General features: G+C 51.3%; 1 protein-coding gene across 1 annotated transcript in view; it reads left to right on the top strand.

Annotated features, from left to right (window-relative positions):
* gfra2b (GDNF family receptor alpha 2b) overlaps positions 1-25,948 on the top strand; it is a 58,036-nt gene that overhangs the window by 10,955 nt on the left and 21,133 nt on the right. Inside the window, exon 3 of the mRNA XM_023960923.2 lies at positions 19,038-19,115. Within this exon, the coding sequence (XP_023816691.1) occupies positions 19,038-19,115 (78 nt within the window). The remainder of the gene's footprint in view (positions 1-19,037; positions 19,116-25,948) is intronic.

The following is a 25,948-nucleotide window of genomic DNA, read 5'->3' as shown; positions in this document are numbered from 1 at the left end:
TGGACATTTTAAAACTGCATGAAGAAGCGTGGTGCATTCGGGTGTCTTCAGCGTTTGTGTGTTTTTGTGCGTGTGTGGGGGGTGTCTCTGTGGTGTGTTTGTGGTTCTCTTGTGTTATTAGCCTGAGGCATCATGGGAGTTCTAGAATTGTAGAAACTCAAAACAGAGGTGTTATACATATGAGGATGGAGGAGAGGAAGCTGCTGTTTCACAGAGGCTGTGTGAGTGAGAGTGTGTGTGTGTGTGGGTGTGCGTGGGTGTGTGTGTGTGAGTGTGTGTGTGTGTGAGTGAGAGAGTGTGTGTGTGTGTGTGTGTGTGTGTGAGTGAGTGAGAGAGTCTGTGAGAGTTATAAAAGCTGGAAAAACAGAAATTATTTTTAAAATCAGGTACAAAGATGCAATAATTAATCAAGACAGAGAAAACATTTCTGCAAATTTAAAAGTCATAAAATGATTTTTTTACATGACTAACAAACACAGTCAGACATTTCCACTTCCAAAGTTTAAGAGCATTATTTAGAGCTCATTCATACTTTACTTTTAAATTATGTAAAGTTAAATTGATGGCTCAACCATTACAAATGAAAAAAAGAATCAAAATTTGGTTTATGGGTTTGAATGGAACATCTTCAGACCTCTATGTTAGGGAAGCGGTTCTGCCTCACTCTGACCCTACTGTGGTTCTGATGGCGGTTCTCACAGGAACCCTGGGAGTCTGAGGCAGAACCTGCCCCTCCCTGACCTCCACCCCCCCAGAGGCTTGTCCAGGTGTCCTCAGCTCACCTAACCAGGTAGTTGGAGCAGCTGTGTGTCTGTAAAACATCCATAAATATTTAAAGGCCTCTTGTTTCATGATCGATGCGTTTATGTGTCACTGGGACATTTGACACGTCTTCCTGAGCCCAAAGCTTCACAGCTTCCTATGGGAGTTCTCCTCATGGGGAACCGCTTCACTGTCAGAGGATGAACCTTCTTCAGAGGTCATCCTCAGAGGTCATCCTCAGAGACCTTCAGCTTCAGGTCTCTTTTACTCCCGGGACGTGAAGGAGGCTGTGGGGTGTCAGTTTTTTCCTGAAGGTAGGGGTTCCTGTGGGGTCAGCAGGTTTGTGTTCTTATCCAGGTTCCTGCAGGAACAGGAACTTTTCCCAGACTCACACGGACCGGAAGAGTCTGTTCCATCCATCCGTGACAACAAAGCAGCTTTTCTGTTTCATCACTGATGAGTTCATGTCTGCCGGTTCCAACTGTTCCTCCGTCTGGTTCCACGTCTTTGTCTTTCTTAGAACAGAGTCTGTCCTGTTTGTCTGCAGTCTTTTCTTCTGCCATGAATGCTTAACGAGTCGCAGGAGGATTTGTGCGGCTTAAAACTTCTAATAAACGGCGGCAGGAAGCGCCGGTAAGACGGAATAATTCGGACTTCTGCGCGTCTGAGGGGAAGATGCGTTCAGGCGGAGCAGGAGAAACCACGCTCAGCTCCGATTTAAGAAGGGGATTAAAAATCCAGGCTGCAGTCTGTTTGGAGGCAGATTTTCTCCTATTAGCTCATTTTCTCAAAGTTCAATCTTTTATTCAAAATCACTTTTCAACACAAAGAGCTTCGTTCAACGCCAGAAAAGACTCAGAAACGTGGAGAAAACCTCCTAAACCTTTTATTTCCTGAATGAATTTCAGGTCATTGAAGGACTCGTTAGTGAAAAGGCTCCGATTAGCTAAGGCAGAAAGCAGCTTTTACAGAGGACAGTGAAGGCATCACCGTTTCTTCTGCTGCGGCTTTTGGGTAAAGTTTCAGGAAAAAACGAATTTCTTACAGATTTAGTATTAAAATGACCACAATAGAGTAGAGTAGAATAGAATAGCGTAGAATAGAATATATGGCCTTTTTGTCATTAAACATAGTATAATAAAAACAGCTACAGGTGAAAAATGTAATGACCAAAAAATCCACTTATTTCAAAATGGAGGCACACACATTTTGCAAGGAAGGTGGGACCTGGGTCCATCTGTCCCCTACCCCTTCCCTGGTGGGGGGTGCGGGCCCCTTGGCGATGGCGGCCGTGTCCCTTGGGTGCCGGCTCCCTGGGCCCGGCGGTGCTCTCTCCGCACGGTGGGGGGGTCATATTACACCTGAGCCGGGGGTGTTCGTGTCCTTGGGGGGTGGGTCCTGGTCCTTGCCCCTGAGAGTTGGGCCCCGCCAAACTTCCAACAGTGGCCGAGCCTGGTCGGGCCATATTTATAACACCCCTTGTGGGCCCCCTTTTTTCCCCGGGGTTCCCCCCTCCTGGGCGGGGGCGGCGGGCCCCTGCCTTGCTCCTCCCTGGACCAACCGTGGGCCGGGTGGGTGGCTGCCTGGAGTGCGGAGCGGGTCTCCCTTGGGGGGTCCTGGCTCGTACCTGGGGTTGGGGCGGGGGGATGCCCGGAACTCCTGGGTGGTGGTGGGGTGCTCGTCTGGGGCTGTGGGCGTCCTTCTCCGGTGGGGCCCTGCGTTGGGCTCTTCCGGCGCGGCGGGGGGGCTGCTTTCCTGGCTGGGCTGGGGCGGCGCTCTCTTTCCCTCCATGCCTCCCTGCTCTCTGGCTCTGGGGGCCTCGCGGCGGTCCTGCTTGCCCTGGCCTGGGTGGCGGTCTTGGTCGCCCGGGCGGCGGTTGTTCCCTGCCTGTTCCCGTGTGGCGTTGTGGGGATTCTGGCTGCCGCTGCTGTTGCGGCGGGGGTCTGGGTGTGGGGGTGGCTGGGCACTCTCCCTCCTTCTTTTCACATTCCACCATCCATTTTAGAAGAACATAAACACTCACCTGAGCACAGGTGTTAGCTCACTTTTGCACTGATAGTTTGCATGATTGAATGAATGAAAGATTTCACACTAGTTGGTTTAAAGGCATAGGTATGCGTTCGTGAACACTATCTGTTTTGTGTACATGTCGACATGTGGACATTTTTGCAGCTAGCAGGTGTGTTTATAACATTTGAGTGTGTGCGTGGACAGGCCCCGCCCTTTTTGTACTACATTTGAACCTTACCGTAATGATAAACAACCAGTAAACCTGTCTGCTTTATGCTGCTTCATGGTCTTACCCCCCCCTCTCACTATCACCCCCTCCCCTCTCTCTAGCGTCCCTCTCTCTTCTTCCCTCCTTTCCTTTTCCGTCCGGTCCAACACCAAAGATTTTCAATCATGGCCTCAATTACAAAAGGGGTTTATTCAGACATACCTCTGGTTTGTCTAAAGATTAATAACCCCTCTTGTTAAAATAAAATATGTCCAACACAAGAGGCCCTCAGCTCTCATCTGCCTGCCTAGCTGTTGGACAGGACAAGTAAAAAAAAAAAAAATGGAGGCTTTTGTGTCGGTTTTATCTCCATAGCAACCGTTTTGCGTTTTGGTTGCCATGGGATGAAGAACAGGTCGATGTTGTTTTGAGAAGAATCTGGAAAAGTAAACTTTTGAGTTTCCTTGGCAACTGAAGTTTTTGTTACCACGCCCACATTCCAAATATGGTCATGCTGTATGTCATCATTTTGTTTAGCTGGAATTCAGGATTCATGTATTTTTAAAAGACTCAGCTAAATTCCCTTTCAGCGGTCTGTGAACATTTGGGTGAGTTTTTGAGTTTGTGTGTTTGTGTGTGTGTGTGTGTGGAATGGAATGGAATGGAATGGAAGGAGCTGCTGGTCTGACAAAAAGAGAAGAAGCTGAGAGACTTTCCAGACATTTCCACCGTAAAAACGACTGTTGGAGCTTTTTATCATCACTGGAAGCTCTTTCGAAGTGAAACAGAAACACAAGTTTGTTTCTGAGTTCAGCTGCTGTTTTTGTGTCTCAGTTTCTCGCTGTGTGGGCTGGACAGTGGTGTAGTGGTTAGCACCCTCACCTCACAGGGAGAAGGTCCTGGTTGGGTTCTGCGAGGAGTTTGGACGTTATCCGGTTCTCCACAGTCCAAAAACAGGATTCATAGGTTCATTGGTGTCTGTGAATGTGAGGGGGTGTGGCCCTGCGACCTGTTCAGGGAGAACCCCGCCTACATCCTGTAGTTGGGATAGGCTCCAGCAACCCAGTGACCCTGAGATCCTGAGAGGGGTTCAGCGGGTTCTGGAGATGAATGGATGAATGCAGTTCTGCAGGGGCCCACTGGGGTCTGCAGGGGCCCACTGGGGTATGCAGGGGCCCGCTGGGGTCTGCAGGGGCCCGCTGGGGTCTGCAGGGGCCCGCTGGGGTCTGCAGGGGCCCACTGGGGTCTGCAGGGGCCCACTGGGGTATGCAGGGGCCCGCTGGGGTCTGCAGGGGCCCACTGGGGTATGCAGGGGCCCGCTGGGGTCTGCAGGGGCCCGCTGGGGTCTGCAGGGGCCCACTGGGGTCTGCAGGGGCCCGCTGGGGTCTGCAGGGGCCCACTGCGGCCCCCCGGCAGGCCCCTTCAGAGTCTGAGCTGCACTGAAGCTGGGAGTGAGCTCCAGCAGAAACCATGTTGGACTTCTGTGGCGTTGATGATGACGTCTGATACAAACCAAATTTTTTTTCAAGCTCCTCCCCCCTCGCCAGCGTGCCTCCATCTATGTGGCGTTCAGGGTCAGCAGAGGATGTGGGTCGCTGCGTCCCAGAGACGGCGCTCGGCTGCCTGGAGGCTGTTTGAAAAGAAGACGCCGCCGTTTCACCGAGGCGTTTAATGAGAACGTCGGATGAAAGAAGATCAGTCCTGATCCACCGACATCAAAGCCTGAACTGCAGTACAGAGGAGAGACGGCTGAACGCGGCGTTCTGGGGGGGTGGGGGGTAAAGTGGCGTCGCTTCGTTCAAACGGCTCATTATAAAGTTGATTTGATGTCCCTCTGCTGGTCTGAACTCTGCTCCGTTTCCATGCTCCTCCTCCCCAAACTCCTGGTGGCGTTCTAAGCTGAACGGATGAGACGGTCCCACACGGATCCGGCAGGAGGAACCGCCTGCAGAGCACAGCGGGCCCTTTGTTGGGGGGCCTCAGTGTTTGACAGAGACATCAGCATTCATGTCAGCGCTCTGCTCTCACTGGAGGCAGACAGTCCAGGTGTTGTTGTGGAGGCGCAGTTATCTGAGAAAAGACGGCATTTTCACTCCAATAGATGCTTCATCAAACAGAGCAGGCGTGTGCACGTATGTGCACGTACAGCAGAACCCCCCTGAACCCCCCGACAGCAGCTCTTCAGTATTGATTCATCAACATTCAACACAAACAGCTTTCAGCTCAGAGGATCCTCATGTGACTGCAGAACCGGGATGACTTTGTCACATGACCTTACAGGGGGGTCGTTCTGGGGGTCTTGGGTTGTCCGGCTCCATGGAGGGTCCTGCATCTTTAGGGGAGCTCAGGCGTGTCTTTTGAGGGTCGTACCACCTCCTCATGAAAATGGACCGTGCCATTGTCGTGCGTGTGTCATGAAGTATGATTACACTTTTGACGTACAGGTGATGCTGTCGTCCTGGCGCCACACTCTGGTCCTGACAAATGCTGCGCGCACGTGGTGTGCACGTGATCCGTTAGTGTCTGCAGGACGTCCACACACACTACACTCTGATGAAACGAGCATGAACCTTTTCTCTCTACGGGTTCACTGAGCGGTCCACCACCATCAGATTCTGCATCATCCTGAACCGGTTCTTCACCTGAAGGACAGCCTGGACTGAGGTGGACCAGTTACACTAACACAGCTCTACCGAACATGGAACCAAGCTGAGTCCAAACGCGCTCGGGTTGGATCTTCTGCTTCCTCAGACTTACAGGAACCAAACGATAGGCTCCGCCCACAGAGAAGGTGTTGGGAGCCCGAAACTGATCTTTGTAGAAAACGCGGGTTCATTTTCTTGTGGGACGTCTGTCTGTACGATGATAGACTGAACAGATGAGACAGACTCTGGATGCTCATCAGCTCCACTGCAAGCTGCTAAATGGTTTTCACAGGTAAACAGACAGGTGAGAAAAGCAACAGCTGCTATCAGGACGCCTGGAGACAACATGACCTTCAGCCCAGCAGGAGTTTGAATCAGCAGCCGAGCTAAAGGGAGACGCGCTCCTCCTGGAGAACATGGAGATGAGGAGACAATGAGTGAGATTCTCTGCTGAACAGGTTTCTGGTTCCTCTGTGGAGCAGAAGAACCGTTTGACGGTTCTGCTCCTCCCTGAGTGACGGTTCTGCTCCTCCCTGAGTGACGGTTCTGCTCCTCCCTGAGTGACGGTTCTGCTCCTCCCTGAGTGACGGTTCTGCTCCTCCCTGAGTGACGGTTCTGCTCCTCCCTGAGTGACGGTTCTGCTCCTCCCTGAGTGACGGTTCTGCTCCTCCCTGAGTGACGGTTCTGCTCCTCCCTGAGTGACGGTTCTGCTCCTCCCTGAGTTCCTCCTCTAAATGAGGCAGACGTTTTTCTGCTGCTCTGAGCTCCTGGAGGAGCTGAAAGGCGTTTTGATCGTTCTTCCCGCCTCCTCTCACAGGCGCTCTGTTCTTTCTCAGATGATTTGGAGAATAATCTGTTTTCTAAATAATGTTTCCTTGCAACCCAAACACAAATGCAGGGGGAGGGGGGGGCAGAAATGCAGACAGATGAATCCACGGTTAGAGTTCTGAGCTGATCCCCCCGCTCTCTGTCCTGAATCACACATCCAGCTATAAATCATTCATCACAGATTAAAGCTGTGTTTCTGCAGGATTTCATGTCATGCAGATGTTGGGAAGAAATTCTCATCTTTGCTTCTTCTGGAGGAGGGGGAGGAGGAGGAGCTTCTAGAGGTCTTCAGCTCTACTCCGGGTCCAGAAGATGACATGAAAATGTGACAGGTTCAAGAAAATGTTCTGACAAAGTTCAGAACCCGCCTTCATGGCGCCCTCTGACCATTTGGAGGCGGGACTTTTACAGATGATTTATGTTTGAAGCATCAATAGTTGAGTTTCAATCTTCCTCTGTTTTGTTGCTACAGAATAAACCTGTCGTCAGATAAATGCAGTGTTAGCGTATGGGTCACATGGTCTGTCGCTACGCCATGCTAGCTTCACACGGTGTGAAATGTGGCGGCGCTGCAGATCCGGTGAATCCGGCTCCAGGATTTTTCTTTCTCCGCTCTATTCCGATAAATGACTGACTTGGTGTCGCAGAATTCCAGCCGGACACAAACCAAACCTTCATTTCTCCTTATTGATCAGTTTTCAAGCGTTGGCGTGTTTTGAAAAGGACGCCATCCGTACATCACTGAGAAATGCAAGCCCCTGATTGGTCAGAGGAGCATCGTCTCCTCAGGCTGCTGCAGCTGTGACCTTAGAGGTGGATGAATGCAGACACATCTGTCTCAGCTTTAGTTCATGTTTATGCACATAAATGCAGGAGTTTTGATCCCTACTTCTACCACAGTCGATCAATGACACAGGATTCCAGATGTTTTAAGGCTAAAGGTTAAAAAAGAGGAAAAATGCTGAAAAAAATCCAACAACAAACGGTGAAGGGCGATGGAGCGCGGAGCCACTGTCCACGAACGTATGATGAACGATTAAAGAACCCCGAGGAACAACTGGAGGAGCAGCAGTGAGGAGGAGAAGCTGCTATCTGCTCCACTCAAGCTCCACAGCCTCCAGCTAATAGGCCGAGCCCCTCAGCAGGACTATTGAGCGGAGCTGTTGGGCTCCGGCTAACGTCTGGAGCTCCAGCCAATAACCCGATCCTCATCACAGAGGCGCTTCGGAGTCGGCCTGTCAAACGTTTAACTCTGACATCGGTGTTTAGCGTGCAGCCAAATAAACGGCTCATTTAGCGGTCTGACTAATGACTGATGTGTGCAGCGTGCAGCCTAATGAGCGCAGTATTGAGCGCGCGGCCTAATGACAGAGCCGCGGGCGCGTTTCTCCACTGAGACTCCTCTCTTCTGTTTACTCATCTCATCCTGAGCCGCCTGACACGAATGCAAACACGAGGCGTTGTCGTGGCGCAGGAAGGCGGCCTTCGCCAGATCGCAGACGGGGCTCGGGGGGGGGGGGTCTGATGGTGTCTTTGATTCCTGGATGCTGCAGAGACAAACGTCTTTCTGGATGGTTAGATCCCAGGACATTAACCTAGCGAGCAGGAAACGGGGGGGGGGTTACAAAAACCAACACACACACCTGGGGGGCTGAAATTTGCTCTTGGCATTTGACCCTTCCCTGGGGGGGGGGGGGGGGGGGATTGGCTGCAGAAACGACCCCTTAATTCTGGGCCTTTGGTATGACTCCACTGGACTTGAACTCATGACCTTCCAGTCTCAAGGCAGACACTCCACCACATGGCCACTGAGTTGGTGTTACACCTAATAAATGTAGCAGCATTTAGGGACCATCCAGCTCCATTGCTGGGGTTAAAACGGACTGCAGGTTCACTGTTTACACGATCAGCTGTTGTTGCTAGGCAACAGCAAAATGCCAGCGGAGAGTCTGAAGGACCAGGTGGTTTTACCGTTGTTCTTCCTCACTCACCAAAACCTGTGCACACCTTGTACAGGGGGGCATGTAGAAACACTGAGGGAGGGGGCAGTAATTTTACAGGAAATGTGGACAGATTTAAACATTAAATCAAAAACTGTCTTCATACGTTTCGGTTGTAACTTCGTCTGTTTGCCTACGTTTCATTTTGACAGTTAGATTAAATCTCCTGTCCTCGTCTTTGTGGTGGTGCAGTTGTCGACCTCTGATCAGAAGATTGCAGGTTCGATTCCCGCCTTACCCTTCATCGTGATCATCTCGCTCTTCACCATTGCTGTGTTGATGTGAGACTCATTATACAGGAACCCCCCCCCCCCCCCCCTCTGCCCCCACTTATCCCCTTGAACGATACAGATGCAGGAACATGCATCACGCCTACCTGACAGGGAGAAGAGCGGCCATCAAACACGCCGCCGTGGTTTGTTGGAAAACAAGGAGGAGCCGGATGCTGACGGATGAGAGAACAGAGGTCAGATCCAAAGGTCACCGTCTCCAGTACCTGTGGCTCTGGAGGCTGAACGTTTCCTCAACACGTCTCTGAGGAAAAACATTGGAGAGGGGTTGCAGGTGTGTCAGGACCCCCACCTGTGGAGACAGACGCAGGAGGAAATGTCCGGACAGACGGACAGGGACCTGCTGAACCCCCGGAGGCCCAACCCTCTGAGGTTCTCATCCCTCGTCTGCCTCCGTCTGTCCTCCATGACCCGTTTCTGTTGGTTCTGCTCTCATCCTCTTCCCGCCTGTCATCACCTGCAGTCATGTGACTCTTGGTTCTACAGCAGGATCCGGACCTTTTTCCCACAATCTCACCTCTGACCAGCTGACTGGGTGGACAAAGTAAACTGAGTTCATGGACGTGACCTCATCCCAGTCTCAGGTTGGACACTCCACCACAAGGCCACTGAGTTGGCCTACAGACACTGTTGATTGTCACAGACTGGACGTGGATTTACCCCCCCCCCCATGGAAACATCTGTCAGCTCGTCTCCGTTCACAGAACCTGAACTTCAAGGTGCCTCGCCGTTCCGGAGCGCCATGATTAACCTTCAGGTGAAGCTGTGAGCGTGCCGTCATTAACGGTGCAGCTGAGCACTTTAACATGAACACGCCGCCTGGCTCTGCTGTGATCACGTGATCACGCTCATTAGCTCTCATTTGAAGGTCAACGCGTGTTTATTGATCCCCTCAGCATCTTTATGACCCTGCAAACGCAGCTGGACGCTGAAGAGCAGAGCGTCTGCGGCGAGGTCGCACAATAACCATCATCACGCCGTTTACAGAGACACGGATCCAAGATCGTCCTGGAGCTTCAACCTGAGTCCCAACAGCAGGCCCACTGCACCACAGCAGACCGGGTCTTCTCCAAGAACCAAAAGGTCTGCTCTGCTGGTTCTTGTGGTTTCAAAACCTCCTGGTCTCTGTGAAAATCTTCATCTGCGCCGAGGACTCATGAGGTTTGATGTCCTTTGTCCTGACGATGCAGACGGGACGGATAAACGTCCTGAAGCCCTGATCTGTGAGGGTTTGATCGCTGATCTGTGAGGGTTTGATCGCTGATCTGTGAGGGTTTGATCGCTGATCTGTGAGGGTTTGATCGCTGATCTGTGAGGGTTTGATCCCTGATCTGTGAGGGTTTGATCCCTGATCTGTGAGGGTTTGATCGATGATCTGTGAGGGTTTGATCCCTGATCTGTGAGGGTTTGATCGATGATCAGTTGAGTTTGATCCCTGATCTGTGAGGGTTTGATCCCTGATCTGTGAGGGTTTGATCCCTGATCTGTGAGGGTTTGATCGATGATCTGTGAGGGTTTGATCCCTGATCTGTGAGGGTTTGATCGATGATCTGTGAGGGTTTGATCCCTGATCTGTGAGGGTTTGATCCCTGATCTGTGAGGGTTTGATCGCTGATCTGTGAGGGTTTGATCCCTGATATGTGAGGTTTTGATCGATGATCTGTGAGGGTTTGATCCCTGATCTGTGAGGTTTTGATCCCTGATCTGTGAGGGTTTGATCCGTGATCTGTGAGGGTTTGATCCCTGATCTGTGAGGGTTTGATCGATGATTTGTGAGGGTTTGATCCCTGATCTGTGAGGGTTTGATCGATGATCTGTGAGGGTTTGATCGATGATCTGTGAGGGTTTGATCGATGATCTGTGAGGGTTTGATCGATGATCTGTGAGGGTTTGATCCCTGATCTGTGAGGGTTTGATCGATGATCTGTGAGGGTTTGATCCCTGATCTGTGAGGGTTTGATCCCTGATCTGTGAGGGTTTGATCCCTGATCTGTGAGGGTTTGATCGATGATCTGTGAGGGTTTGATCCCTGATCTGTGAGGGTTTGATCGATGATCTGTGAGGGTTTGATCCCTGATCTGTGAGGGTTTGATCCCTGATCTGTGAGGGTTTGATCGCTGATCTGTGAGGGTTTGATCCCTGATCTGTGAGGTTTTGATCGATGATCTGTGAGGGTTTGATCCCTGATCTGTGAGGTTTTGATCCCTGATCTGTGAGGGTTTGATCCGTGATCTGTGAGGGTTTGATCCCTGATCTGTGAGGGTTTGATCGATGATCTGTGAGGGTTTGATCCCTGATCTGTGAGGTTTTGATCGATGATCTGTGAGGGTTTGATCGCTGATCTGTGAGGGTTTGATCGCTGATCTGTGAGGGTTTGATCGATGATCTGTGAGGGTTTGATCGCTGATCTGTGAGGGTTTGATCCCTGATCTGTGAGGTTTTGATCGATGATCTGTGAGGGTTACATCCCTGATCTGTGAGGTTTTGATCCCTGATCTGTGAGGGTTTGATCCCTGATCTGTAAAGGTTTGATCGCTGATCTGTGAGGGTTTGATCGCTGATCTGTGAGGGTTTGATCGCTGATCTGTGAGGTTTTGATCGATGATCTGTGAGGGTTTGATCCCTGATCTGTGAGGGTTTGATCCCTGATCTGTGAGGGTTTGATCCCTGATCTGTGAGGGTTTGATCGATGATCTGTGAGGGTTTGATCCCCGATCTGTGAGGGTTTGATCCCTGATCTGTGAGGTTTTGATCGATGACCTGTGAGGGTTTGATCCCTGATCTGTGAGGTTTTGATCCCTGATCTGTGAGGGTTTGATCCCTGATCTGTAAAGGTTTGATCGCTGATCTGTGAGGGTTTGATCCCTGATCTGTGAGGTTTTGATCGATGATCTGTAAGGGTTTGATCCCTGATCTGTGAGGGTTTGATCGCTGATCTGTGAGGGTTTGATCGCTGATCTGTGAGGGTTTGATCCCTGATCTGTGAGGTTTTGATCGATGATCTGTGAGGGTTTGATCCCTGATCTGTGAGGTTTTGATCCCTGATCTGTGAGGGTTTGATCCCTGATCTGTGAGGGTTTGATCCCTGATCTGTGAGGTTTTGATCGATGATCTGTGAGGGTTTGATCCCTGATCTGTGAGGTTTTGATCCCTGATCTGTAAAGGTTTGATCGCTGATCTGTGAGGGTTTGATCCCTGATCTGTGAGGTTTTGATCGATGATCTGTAAGGGTTTGATCGCTGATCTGTGAGGGTTTGATCGCTGATCTGTGAGGGTTTGATCCCTGATCTGTGAGGTTTTGATCGATGATCTGTGAGGGTTTGATCCCTGATCTGTGAGGTTTTGATCGATGATCTGTGAGGGTTTGATCCCTGATCTGTGAGGGTTTGATCCCTGATCTGTGAGGGTTTGATCCCTGATCTGTGAGGGTTTGATCCCTGATCTGTGAGGGTTTGATCCCTGATCTGTGAGGGTTTGATCGATGATCTGTGAGGGTTTGATCCCTGATCTGTGAGGGTTTGATCGATGATCTGTAAGGGTTTGATCCCTGATCTGTGAGGTTTTGATCGATGATCTGTGAGGGTTTGATCCCTGATCTGTGAGGTTTTGATCGATGATCTGTGAGGGTTTGATCCCTGATCTGTGAGGTTTTGATCGATGATCTGTGAGGGTTTGATCCCTGATGTGTGAAGGTTTGATCGCTGATCTGTGAGGGTTTGATCCCTGATCTGTGAGGGTTTGATCCCTGATCTGTGAGGGTTTGATCCCTGATCTGTGAGGGTTTGATCCCTGATCTGTGAGGGTTTGATCGATGATCTGTGAGGGTTTGATCCCCGATCTGTGAGGGTTTGATCCCTGATCTGTGAGGTTTTGATCGATGACCTGTGAGGGTTTGATCCCTGATCTGTGAGGTTTTGATCCCTGATCTGTGAGGGTTTGATCCCTGATCTGTAAAGGTTTGATCGCTGATCTGTGAGGGTTTGATCCCTGATCTGTGAGGTTTTGATCGATGATCTGTAAGGGTTTGATCCCTGATCTGTGAGGGTTTGATCGCTGATCTGTGAGGGTTTGATCGCTGATCTGTGAGGGTTTGATCCCTGATCTGTGAGGTTTTGATCGATGATCTGTGAGGGTTTGATCCCTGATCTGTGAGGTTTTGATCCCTGATCTGTGAGGGTTTGATCCCTGATCTGTGAGGGTTTGATCCCTGATCTGTGAGGTTTTGATCGATGATCTGTGAGGGTTTGATCCCTGATCTGTGAGGTTTTGATCCCTGATCTGTAAAGGTTTGATCGCTGATCTGTGAGGGTTTGATCCCTGATCTGTGAGGTTTTGATCGATGATCTGTAAGGGTTTGATCGCTGATCTGTGAGGGTTTGATCGCTGATCTGTGAGGGTTTGATCCCTGATCTGTGAGGTTTTGATCGATGATCTGTGAGGGTTTGATCCCTGATCTGTGAGGTTTTGATCGATGATCTGTGAGGGTTTGATCCCTGATCTGTGAGGGTTTGATCCCTGATCTGTGAGGGTTTGATCCCTGATCTGTGAGGGTTTGATCCCTGATCTGTGAGGGTTTGATCCCTGATCTGTGAGGGTTTGATCGATGATCTGTGAGGGTTTGATCCCTGATCTGTGAGGGTTTGATCGATGATCTGTAAGGGTTTGATCCCTGATCTGTGAGGTTTTGATCGATGATCTGTGAGGGTTTGATCCCTGATCTGTGAGGTTTTGATCGATGATCTGTGAGGGTTTGATCCCTGATCTGTGAGGTTTTGATCGATGATCTGTGAGGGTTTGATCCCTGATCTGTGAAGGTTTGATCGCTGATCTGTGAGGGTTTGATCCCTGATCTGTGAGGGTTTGATCCCTGATCTGTGAGGGTTTGATCCCTGATCTGTGAGGGTTTGATCGATGATCTGTGAGGGTTTGATCCCTGATCTGTGAGGGTTTGATCCCTGATCTGTGAGGGTTTGATCCGTGATCTGTGAGGGTTTGATCCCTGATCTGTGAGGGTTTGATCGATGATCTGTGAGGGTTTGATCCCTGATCTGTGAGGGTTTGATCGCTGGGACGCGTCTTTGCTCCAACATTCTTCACCGTTTGACGGCAGAAGCTGAGAGACTTTCATGGACGTCAGGACGAAGGTTTCTCTGGAGAGACCGCCGGCGCCAGTCCGTCCAATGAAAGCAGGTTCCTGCAGCAGCGCAGTAAAGATGCATCCCAGCATGCACAGCGGTCTTTGGGCCTTAAACTGCTGGTATTTCTGCAGCAAAGACACAAAAACTCCAAGAATCCACCAGTAGAAGGCAAACGTTCCCGGGTGGCAAACCAGCGCAGAGGGATAGAAGTGGCTGAAGGAGAACGTCTGGCCAGAGGTTAAAGACGGAACCTTCAACCGGCAGACGTTCCTCGCAGCTTCACCTGAACGCCGGCGCCATCCTCCCCCTGAGAAACCAACCGTCTGTGTGCTCAGCTGCAGAACCAAGAACCCTGAAGGGTTCGTTTTCTGTGATGCAGCAGGTCAACACAGGTGGAGGGTTCGAGTCCCACAGACGTTTCTCTTCAACTGTGAGGTGATCAGCGTTCCTCAGTGATGATCTGGGTCAAAGGTCACAGCAGGAAAACTGAATCCTTTTGTCTGCATGTCACGTCTTTCTTCACGTTTCTGTTTGGTTTGATTTTGCTTTTACTTCACTAAAGTAGAACTTTCTGTTGTAAATGATGAATGTCTGAGGTCAAACTCCTCTTCGTCTGCAGTTTCTGCTGGGCGGGGAAACGGTTGACCTCTGACCTGAAGAGCCCACAGAGGCTCTGCTGACTCTTGGTCTCCGTGGAGACGCTGTTTTTTTCTTTAGAGATCTTCAGGAGGATCAGCAATAAATAGTCTGTGTTTGGAAAGCCGCCTCCCCGTTAACGTGCAGCTGCTGGTCTCGCCTCGCAGCAGCGCCTGTCACTTCCTGTGAGTCACGCCGCCGTTTGCATTTTCAAACGCTCCAAAGACGATTCAGGAAAAAAACGCCGTGTCACACGTTCTTCAGATCCTCCAACTGAGATCCAAAACGCCACTTTCAGCAGAGTCTGATGTGAGGCCTGATTCTGAGCCTCAGCAGGAGATCCTCGCCTCTGATCACGGTTCCTCCAGGGGGGGTCCATTCATCCACCTCATGCATGCTCCTCCTTTCCACCAGTAATCTTCCTGCCCCGCCACAGCCCCCCCCCCCCCCCCCCCCCAGACAGCAGCCTGTAACCCTGTGCGGGGGGGGGGGGGACTCAGAGTTCTGACCCGACTCAACTTTATTCTCTCAGAGTTCTCTACTTCTCTAATGATCCTTCAGACTCTAGAAGAACAAACGGCTCATCCGTTTTCAGCTGAACACGAGGACAACGAAGAACGTCCTTCATCACTGAGGGTCCTCAGGTCCTCATCCTCCCAGGTCGGTTCTTCAGGACCGATGGTTCTGTTCAGACAGAACCTCACAGAATCCGTTGTCTTTCCACGATCGTTTCCTCCAGGATCCCATTTTTGCAGAAAACATCAGAACATGGATGTTCAGCTCAAAGTGAGACTGAGGAGTTTCTGACGGACCTTCATCATCATCGTCTTCAGAGCTGGAGCCGTTCTGACGGGCTGGTTCTGGTTCTGAGGACAAACCGGAGCAGCATGGAGGTCAGACGCTCTGAGGTTGTTTTCTGCTGTGGGGGGTTGTTTCACCTTCAGGGGCGTGTGACCCAGATCGGAGCAGACCCGGGTTTGGTCCGATCCGACCCGGGTCCGCTCCGACCTTCCAGCTTCAGAATTTAAATGAAAGCATTAAAGTTTGCTTTCAGACAAAAGTTAAAGACATTATCCGAAAAAAAGAGTCCCAACGAGACGGGAGGAGCGGAGGAGAGCGACCTGTGTCAAGGTGAGGAGGGGGAGGAAAGAGGAGTGTAATCAGCTAAATGAGGGGGGGTCACAAAGAACAAATCAAGAGCCAATTATTGAGCTGAAAGAGAGAAAAGGGCAAAGAAAATAAGTGAGTGAAATTGGAGCCATTATGGACACGCTGACCTTTTTGATTAGCTGGAAAATGATAAATTATAAGATAAAGTCTCTTCAACAAACCTGCTCCTCTTCATCAGCCACTCTTTGATCTGACCTCTGTTTGCCCCCCCTCACATATTCACAGCTTTCTGCTGAAAATGAAGACTTCTTTCAGAAATGAAGGTGGATGATTGCGCTGAAAGTGGGCGGCGTGCTCATGCAGACTTCATGGAGGTGACGGCGTCCGAGGGACAGGGCCTTCAATTTGAGGTTATCAGGACGTAAACGTGTCCTGAAAGAGAGATAGCTCCAACGCCGCACAGCTCAGACACACAGATGGACCCGCCGCTGAAACACAGACAGAACCGCTGCTGAAACACGGACAGACCTGCTCCTGAAACACAGACAGACCCGCTGCTGAAACACAGACAGACCCGCCGCTGAAACACAGACAGAACCGCTGCTGAAACACGGACAGACCTGCTCCTGAAACACGGGTAGACCCGCTGCTGAAACACAGACAGAACCGCTGCTGAAACACAGACAGACACGCTGCTGAAACACGGGCAGACCCGCTGCTGAAACACAGACAGACCCGCTGCTGAAACACGGAAAGACCCGCTGCTGAAACACGGGCAGACCCGCTGCTGAAACACAGACAGACCTGCTCCTGAAACACGGGCAGACCCGCTGCTGAAACACAGACAGAACCCCTGCTGAAACACAGACAGACCCGCTGCTGAAACACGGGCAGACCCGCTGATGAAACACAGACAGACCCGCTGCTGAAACACAGACAGACCCGCTGCTGAAACACAGACAGACCCGCTGCTGAAACACAGACAGAACCCCTGCTGAAACACAGACAGAACCGCTGCTGAAACACAGACAGACCCGCTGCTGAAACACGGAAAGACCCGCTGCTGAAACACGGGCAGACCCGCTGCTGAAACACAGACAGACCCGCTGCTGAAACACAGACAGAACCCCTGCTGAAACACAGACAGAACCGCTGCTGAAACACAGACAGAACCGCTGCTGAAACACAGACAGAACCGCTGCTGAAACACAGACAGACCCGCTGCTGAAACACAGACAGAACCCCTGCTGAAACACAGACAGAACCGCTGCTGAAACACAGACAGACCCGCTGCTGAAACACGGAAAGACCCGCTCCTGAAACACGGAAAGACCCGCTCCTGAAACACGGGCAGACCCGCTGCTGAAACACAGACAGACCCGCTGCTGAAACACAGACAGAACCCCTGCTGAAACACAGACAGAACCGCTGCTGAAACACAGACAGAACCCCTGCTGAAACACAGACAGACCCGCTGCTGAAACACGGAAAGACCCGCTCCTGAAACACAGACAGACCCGCTGCTGAAACACAGACAGACCCGCTGCTGAAACACAGACAGAACCCCTGCTGAAACACAGACAGAACCGCTGCTGAAACACAGACAGACCCGCTGCTGAAACACGGAAAGACCCGCTGCTGAAACACGGGCAGACCCGCTGCTGAAACACAGACAGACCCGCTGCTGAAACACAGACAGAACCCCTGCTGAAACACAGACAGAACCGCTGCTGAAACACAGACAGACCCGCTGCTGAAACACGGAAAGACCCGCTCCTGAAACACGGGCAGACCCGCTGCTAAAACACAGACAGAACCGCTGCTGAAACACAGACAGACCCGCTGCTGAAACACAGACAGAACCCCTGCTGAAACACAGACAGACCCGCTGCTGAAACACAGACAGACCCGCTGCTGAAACACGGGCAGACCCGCTGCTGAAACACAGACAGAACCGCTGCTGAAACACGGACAGACCCGCTGCTGAAACACGGATAGACCCGCTGCTAAAACACGCACAGACCCGCTGCTGAAACATGGTCAGACCCGCTGCTAAAACACGCACAGACCCGCTGCTAAAACACGGACAGACCCGCTGCTGAAACGCGCGCAGACCCGCTGCTGAAACATGGACAGATCCGCTGCCAAAACACGGGCAGACCCGCTACGACGATACGACAGCATCATCCGTACGTCTAGAGTGTGTAGAACTTCCATCATCTTTACAAATATGTCACAATACACTTACCACGCCCACGACAATGGTACGTTCCATTTTCATGATGTCTTTTAAGGTAGTTGTCTGAGCCCAGAAGACACACCGGAGCTCCGTTGAAGATGCAGCCGCTGGTCTCCAGGACCCTTTGCGGACCGGAGAACCCAAAAAAAACCAGAGCCTGTAGGGCTCAATCCACCCACTACAGACCATGTGACTAAGACTCTAGCTGAAGAAAACCAGTACCAATCATAGCTTAGTGTTCATATGATCCAGCTCAGAACTGGTGGATGCCCACATCATCACCCTTCCCCTGCCGTGCTCACTTTGGTCCTCCAGGAGTGTGGCTGGTTTGCTTTGCTGCCTGAGGCCTGTAGAGTCTGAGATTCACTTCTTTGATGTTGTTGTTTAATGTCTAGACTTTCAGTTGTTGTTCATCTGTTGTGTTGCCCTCATTTCCCCTAAACAGACACTGGAATAATAAAGTGAAGAATAAACTGCTGAATAACCAAACTGGCTGCATGTTGGCGTCATCCTGTGTTCCTCAGACACTAACCGTCTTGGTGGCTTCAGATCCACATCGACCTTCACCGAGCTGGAGGATGAGGAGGACATAAGGAGAAGCTGCTCCTTCATCCTCTGGTTCTCTGAGAGTCACAGTTCCTGTTTTGGGACTGAAACATCCTCCTGTTGTCAAAACGTTAGCAGCTTCTTCATCTTCCGTGTGTCACAGCTTACGGAGGAGGCCGGCGGCTGCAGAAGCGTGGAGCTCCGCTCTGGCTGCTCCTCTGCAGGTTTCAGCATCAGACGTGATGAATGGGAGTAAACACAACAGATGGAAACAAACAAACCAATTAACAACACGTCAGTGTGACAAGGCTGCAGATGAACGACCACAGCAGCGGCTCCCATTCATCACAGCAGACCCTCCTCTTCCTCGGTCGCTCCGATGACGCGTCTGCTGGATCCAACATCTGGGTCAGACTGCGTCTTCCGGAATCTCGTTCTGCGGCAGAAACTGAAACACAAGTCGGAACATTTCAGAGGTTCAAACAATGAAGGTTTGAGCTCCTTCCTGCTCTGAAACCAGGCGGCGAGGAAACTGAAAGAGCGCCTCCTGGAGGGAGGGAGGTCTTCCAGATGTTTGTGTGAAGCTGCTGTTTGTTTACCTGCTGAAACCTGTTTGTGTTTTCAGGTGAGGAGTTTTACGAGACGTCTCCGTACGAGCCAATCCACTTCTCTGAAGAGTTCAGACACGCCTCCATCATCTCAGGTGAGACTGCGGCGGTGTGTTTGTGCGTCTGCGCGGCTCTTCTGCTGAGGCCCAGTCTGAACCGCAGCCGCCTGCTGCGTCTGCAGGCGCGTCTGCTGCCTGCTGCGTCTGCAGGCGGCTGCGTGAATGCAGGACTGTGAGGAGAATCTGCAGACGTCCTTTCATCTGGCCTCGTCTGTGTGGGACACATGATGCGTTCACTGACACGCTGATCAACAGGTTCTCCTCCAACTCTGAACCACGTCAGTCAGGACAGATGATTGGGTTTTAATAATTAAGTTCTATTTGTCAATCAAATTTTTACAGCAAAACTTCTTGACAAAACTGAAAATGGAACCAAAACCGACCCGAATGCAGACTCAATAAGGTCAACTATAGATCTGTTCTAATGCAGATCAATAACAGCTGTCCTAATCTTTGGCTGGGCTGGAACCAACAGGAAGACTGACAGACTCCTCCTTCATCTAGTTCGGTTCTTTGGTTCTGTCCGTGGAGAACCAAGAAACCAAAGTGGATCCAAAAGCCACCAAGAACTCCTGCAGTTCCAACATCTGCTCCACAGGAGGCGCTGTTGTCCAAAAGAGAGAAAAACAGCAGGAAGAAGAAAAACAACTTGTCCTCCTGGTCCTCCGATCATCTCTGAAGAAGGTCCTGCACCTCCTCCTCACTGCTCCTCCTTTACCCAGCAGACATTTCCAAATCCTTCATGGCTCCTGCTTCTTCACATTCACACTGTGGATGTTCGGTTCTCCTCCAAACACATGGAACTCCCAGCACCTCCTCCTCTTGGTTCTCCTCCAAACACATGGAACTCCCAGCACCTCCTCCTCTTGGTTCTCCTCCAAACACATGGAGCTCCCAGCACCTCCTCCTCTTGGTTCTCCTCTAAACACATGGAGCTCCCAGCACCTCCTCCCCTTTGTTCTCCTCCAAACACATGGAGCTCCCAGCACCTCCTCCTCTTGGTTCTCCTCCAAACACATGGAGCTCCCAGCACCTCCTCCCCTTTGTTCTCCTCCAAACACATGGAGCTCCCAGCACCTCCTCCTCTGGGTTCTCCTCCAAACACATGGAGCTCCCAGCACCTCCTCCTCTTTGTTCTCCTCCAAACACATAGAGCTCCCAGCACCTCCTCCTCTTGGTTCTCCTCCAAACACATGGAGCTCCCAGCACCTCCTCCTCTTGGTTCTCCTCCAAACACATGGAGCTCCCAGCACCTCCTCCTCTTTGTTCTCCTCCAAACACATGGAGCTCCCAGCACCTCCTCCTCTTGGTTCTCCTCCAAACACATGGAGCTCCCAGCACCTCCTCCTCTTTGTTCTCCTCCAAACACATGGAGCTCCCAGCACCTCCTCCTCTTTGTTCTCCTCCAAACACATAGAGCTCCCAGCACCTCCTCCTCTTGGTTCTCCTCCAAACACATGGAGCTCCCAGCACCTCCTCCCCTTTGTTCTCCAAACACATGGAGCTCCCAGCACCTCCTCCTCTTGGTTCTCCTCCAAACACATGGAGCTCCCAGCACCTCCTGCTCTTGGTTCTCCTCCAAACACATGGAGCTCCCAGCACCTCCTCCTCTTTGTTCTCCTCCAAACACATAGAGCTCCCAGCACCTCCTCCTCTTGGTTCTCCTCCAAACACATAGAGCTCCCAGCACCTCCTCCTCTTGGTTCTCCTCCAAACACATGGAGCTCCCAGCACCTCCTCCTCTTTGTTCTCCTCCAAACACATAGAGCTCCCAGCACCTCCTCCTCTTGGTTCTCCTCCAAACACATAGAGCTCCCAGCACCTCCTCCTCTTGGTTCTCCTCCAAACACATGGAGCTCCCAGCACTTCCTCCTCTTGGTTCTCCTCCAAACACATGGAGCTCCCAGCACCTCCTCCTCTTGGTTCTCCTCCAAACACATGGAGCTCCCAGCACCTCCTCCTCTTGGTTCTCCTCCAAACACATGGAGCTCCCAGCACCTCCTCCTCTTGGTTCTCCTCCAAACACATGGAGCTCCCAGCACCTCCTCCTCTTGGTTCTCCTCCAAACACATGGAGCTCCCAGCACCTCCTCCTCTTGGTTCTCCTCCAAACACATGGAGCTCCCAGCACCTCCTCCTCTTGGTTCTCCTCCAAACACATGGAGCTCCCAGCACCTCCTCCTCTTGGTTCTCCTCCAAACACATGGAGCTCCCAGCACCTCCTCTTGGTTCTCCTCCAAACACATAGAGCTCCCAGCACCTCCTCCTCTTGGTTCTCCTCCAAACACATGGAGCTCCCAGCACCTCCTCCTCTTGGTTCTCCTCCAAACACATGGAGCTCCCAGCACCTCCTCCTCTTGGTTGAACCGTACCAGAGTTCCTCTGCAGGAGAACAGAGACCCTCAGGAGGACCAGAGTTCTCCTGTTTGCTCCAGAACAGGAAGACCACCAGAGGAAACCAGACCTGGACCAGGGCAGAACCAGACCTCCTGGAGTCCAGAACTCAGAACAGATGATCAAATCTGCCTCCTCAGTGGTTCTCCTGCTGAAAGGAACATTAAAATGCCTCCTGGTTCTCCTTCTTTCCTCTAAAAATGGTTTGACTGCAGTTTTTACTGATTTCGTCCAAATGTATGCTGTAAGTTCCTGTGCAGAAAGAACCAGAACCGAGCCGCCCCCCCGATGGACAGAACCTTTTTAAGAAGATAAAACCTGAAGAACCGCATCAAAGCTGCAGCTCTGAGTTGCACCGTGTTGACTTCACTGCCTTTACGGAGGAGTCTTTAAATGTCACACGCCTCCAGCAATACCTCCTCTGTGTGGGCGATTGTGTGCACGTGTGCACCTGTGTGTGTGTGTGTGCACGTGTTCAAACGGCTGTGAAATGGACTTACAGTTCTGTAAATTGGCCTCTGCTCTCTCAGATTAACAGGAGAACAAACACAGTCAGAGCTGCAGCAAATGTGACTTCAAAGACACTTGCTGACCCTTTGACATTCACGCACGTGCACACACGTGCACACACGCACACACAGGCTGCAGCAGATACGGGACGATAAGACGATAGCGCAGAAGGAGAGCTTTGGCACATTAAACGTGTTGGAGGAAGTAGTGCTGGAAACCGATTGGAGGAGACGGTGGGCGTGACAGCGTGTTTGTGCGGTTTTGTGTGGTTGGTTGTGTTGTTAGCCGTCCTGTAGAGCGGCGCTGGTTGGATGTGGGGGCTGTGAGCAGATCCAGACCCAGACTCTCTTTGGATTTTTGTCCTTCAGCTGAAATGAAATCTGGAGGATAAAAAACTTCTGATGTGGATTTGTGTACAAAACGATAAAAACAGACAGAAAACTAACTGAAACGTTCTTCAACCAAAACACACGTGTGGGATAACCAAGAGGAAGGTAATTATTATGGGATGGCCACGGCACCTACAGCTTGGCGGTCATTTAACTCAACCTTTTGTTTGAGCAATCTTCACCACACACACACACACACACCGCCAGGGTGAGTCTGCAAACACAACAGAAGTTTCATTGACCTTTGACCTCGGGGAGAGGCTGCCATCTTGAGTTAAAACAAAAATCACCTTTAGTGTCTTCTACAAATTTGGGATTTGGATGGAGAGCCTCCTTTCTCCTCGAGCATCATCGGGAAGCCGAGAGGTTGGAACGGAGTGCAAATGGCGAGCTTCCAAAAGAGGCGTTTCCATGCTGCTCACAAGTCTGTGAAAACTAAAAACATTGACCGTGTCTCAAAATAACCTCCATTTCCTGTTTAATCAGGCACTAAAGGCCGTGTCTCACAGCCACTATGTCATACGTGAAGAAACCTTTAAACATTTTCACGGATGAACCACGCAAAGAACACGGAAAGTAACACATATCATGAACCGTGTGTGATTATTGAGCTGTTTATATGGAATTCATCAGTGATTTGTGCGTTCATTACGTAATTTGAACATGATATGTGTAAAAGTTACACATCTGTGGTTCATGTTTGACAAGTCTGCTAGACATACATGTGTAACAATTCGCCCTCCACTCAGTGAAGGAAATGTCACAACGGCGTTCTATGGCAGGGGCATTAAATATAAAATAATCCACACACTAATATTGATCATAGATACCAACATAACCGCCTGTTTGTGACAAACTACACCCAACAACCCCATTTCCCAAAGTCCAAAATATTTACAGTCGTGCTAACAAAGAAAAGAAAATGTTCTGGTGGGGAGGCGCTACCCCTCCCTCGCTGGAACGCGTTCCATCCGTCAATCTGGCAGCTGCTGGTCCTCGTACCGGACGAGCCGACAATACGCCGCCAAAAAACGGTCTTCTGGGGTAATCCAACATCATACCAGATCGCTGCCTCCTCCTAGCTCCTCATAATTTACCCGAACTCCTCCTGGCTCCTCCTACCTCACCTTAACTCCTCCTAGCTCCTCTTACCTCACCCTAACTCCTCCTACCTCACCTTAACTCCTCCTAGCTCCTCTTACCTCACCCTAACTCCTCCTAGCTCTTCATAACTCCCCCTAACTCCTCCTGGCTCCTCATAACTCCCCCTAACTCCTCCTGGCTCCTCATAACTCACCCTAACTCCTCCTAGCTCCTCATAACTCACCCTAACTCCTCATAACTCACCCTAACTCCTCCTAGCTCCTCATAACTCCCCCTAACTCCTCCTGGCTCCTCTTACCTCACCCTAACTCCTCCTAGCTCCTCATAACTCCCCCTAACTACTCCTAGCACCTCATAACTCCCCCTAACTACTCCTAGCTCCTCATAACTCCCCCTAGCTCCTCATAACTCCCCCTAACTCCTCCTGGCTCCTCATAACTCACCCTAACTCCTCCTAGCTCCTCATAACTCACCCTAACTCCTCCTGGCTCCTCATAACTCCCCCTAACTCCTCCTGGCTCCTCATAACTCACCCTAACTCCTCCTAGCTCCTCATAACTCCCCCTAACTCCTCCTGGCTCCTCATAACTCACCCTAACTCCTCCTAGCTCCTCATAACTCACCCTAACTCCTCCTAGCTCCTCATAACTCCCCCTAACTCCTCCTGGCTCCTCTTACCTCACCCTAACTCCTCCTGGCTCCTCTTACCTCACCCTAACTCCTCCTGGCTCCTCTTACCTCACCCTAACTCCTCCTAGCTCCTCATAACTCCCCCTAACTCCTCCTGGCTCCTCTTACCTCACCCTAACTCCTCCTGGCTCCTCTTACCTCACCCTAACTCCTCCTAGCTCCTCATAACTCCCCCTAACTCCTCCTGGCTCCTCTTACCTCACCCTAACTCCTCCTGGCTCCTCTTACCTCACCCTAACTCCTCCTAGCTCTTCATAACTCCCCCTAACTCCCCCTAACTCCTCCTGGCTCCTCTTACCTCACCCTAACTCCTCCTGGCTCTTCTTACCTCACCCTAACTCCTCCTAGCTCCTCATAACTCCCCCTAACTCCTCCTGGCTCCTCTTACCTCCCCTTAACTCCTCCTGGCTCCTCTTACCTCACCCTAACTCCTCCTGGCTCCTCTTACCTCACCCTAACTCCTCCTAGCTCTTCATAACTCCCCCTAACTCCTCCTAGCTTCTCATAACTCCTCATAACTCCTCCTGGCTCCTCATAACTCAACCAGTTAGAGAAAAACCAGAGCAGCGATGGAAAAATGTCCCAAACGGATCAATAAAGTTTTACCGGGGGGGGGGGTCAGATGAGGGGAAACCTGAGCTGAGAGCCACAGAAGCAGAAACAGGAGAGTCGGTGGCAGCAGAATACAGAGCGGGGCAGATAATCTGTCTGCGTGGGGGAGGGGGTAAGACGCTTCCTCCTGACGCAGCCCCTCCTGGGGGGGTTCGGTCAGGATGTGGTTCAACCGGGACATTTGAGGGGTCGACAGAAAGACCTGAGGCTGCAGACCCGGTTGTGGGGGAAAAGGTTCTGAGAGCAAAAGACAACAGCAGAAACCAAACGTTCACTTTCATTCGGGTCATTAAAGGAGCGTCGATTCTGTCAAAGGTTCTGATCATCTGAGCAGAATCAGAACCGAGCCAGAGCGTTCGATCAGAACAGCCTTAGTCACATGACCCGCATGGAGGGTGGAGCTGTGCGGGTCATGTGGGTCCGTGGAGGGTCATAGATCAGCGAGTGCAGGTGTGACCGCCTCCAGGGTCGTCATGACGATGGAACGTACCATTGCTGGATCAGAACATTTCCAGATAAACTTTATCTTGAATGATGGTGAGAATCTGTTACACCAGGAAGGAAAGTGTTTCCTGACAGTCTTGCCGGTTGAACTCAACAACAACCCCCCCCCCCCCCCCCCCCCCCCCCCCCCCCGTGGGGTTTCTGCAGAGATTCTGCTCTGGATCAGTAAACCCAGAACTGATCAGATCACAGATCTTCTGAGGCGTTTCCTGTTTCCTAACTCCCCAATGAAGATCCCCCCTCCCCTCTTGTTGTGGTTCTGATGGTTCCCCCTCCGCTGGCGTGGAGAGCATGACCCATGACCTTTCCGTCACGCCTGACAGAGCAGAGAGCGAGCTGGGAGTGTTTTTCCACGTTTACCTGCTGCAGGTGGGAAAAGCGTCAGAACCAAACCTCTGCAGGTCAGCAGCTGATGTCCGACCCGACAGGAACGCTGCTGCTCCACATGGGGGGCGCCGACCTTCTCCTGCACCCGCCTCCCCCCACACAGCTCCCTCACTCTGACCTTGTAAACGGATCCGAGGAACCGACACAAGATGTTTAACCAAGCTGTGTGTGTTTGATGGTGTGTGTGTGTCTGTGTGTGTCTCTGTGTGTGTGTCTGTGTGTCTCTATGTGAGTCTATGTGTGTGTGTGTCTCTGTGTGAGTCTCTGTGTGTCTGTGTGT

This window comes from Oryzias latipes, chromosome 12, assembly GCF_053564925.1.
Source record: "Oryzias latipes strain Hd-rR chromosome 12, Olatipes_Hd-rR_3.1".
In the NCBI taxonomy this organism is placed as follows: domain Eukaryota; kingdom Metazoa; phylum Chordata; class Actinopteri; order Beloniformes; family Adrianichthyidae; genus Oryzias; species Oryzias latipes.
Note: the sequence above shows the minus strand (reverse complement) of the source record. Positions and strands in the feature narration are given on the sequence as shown.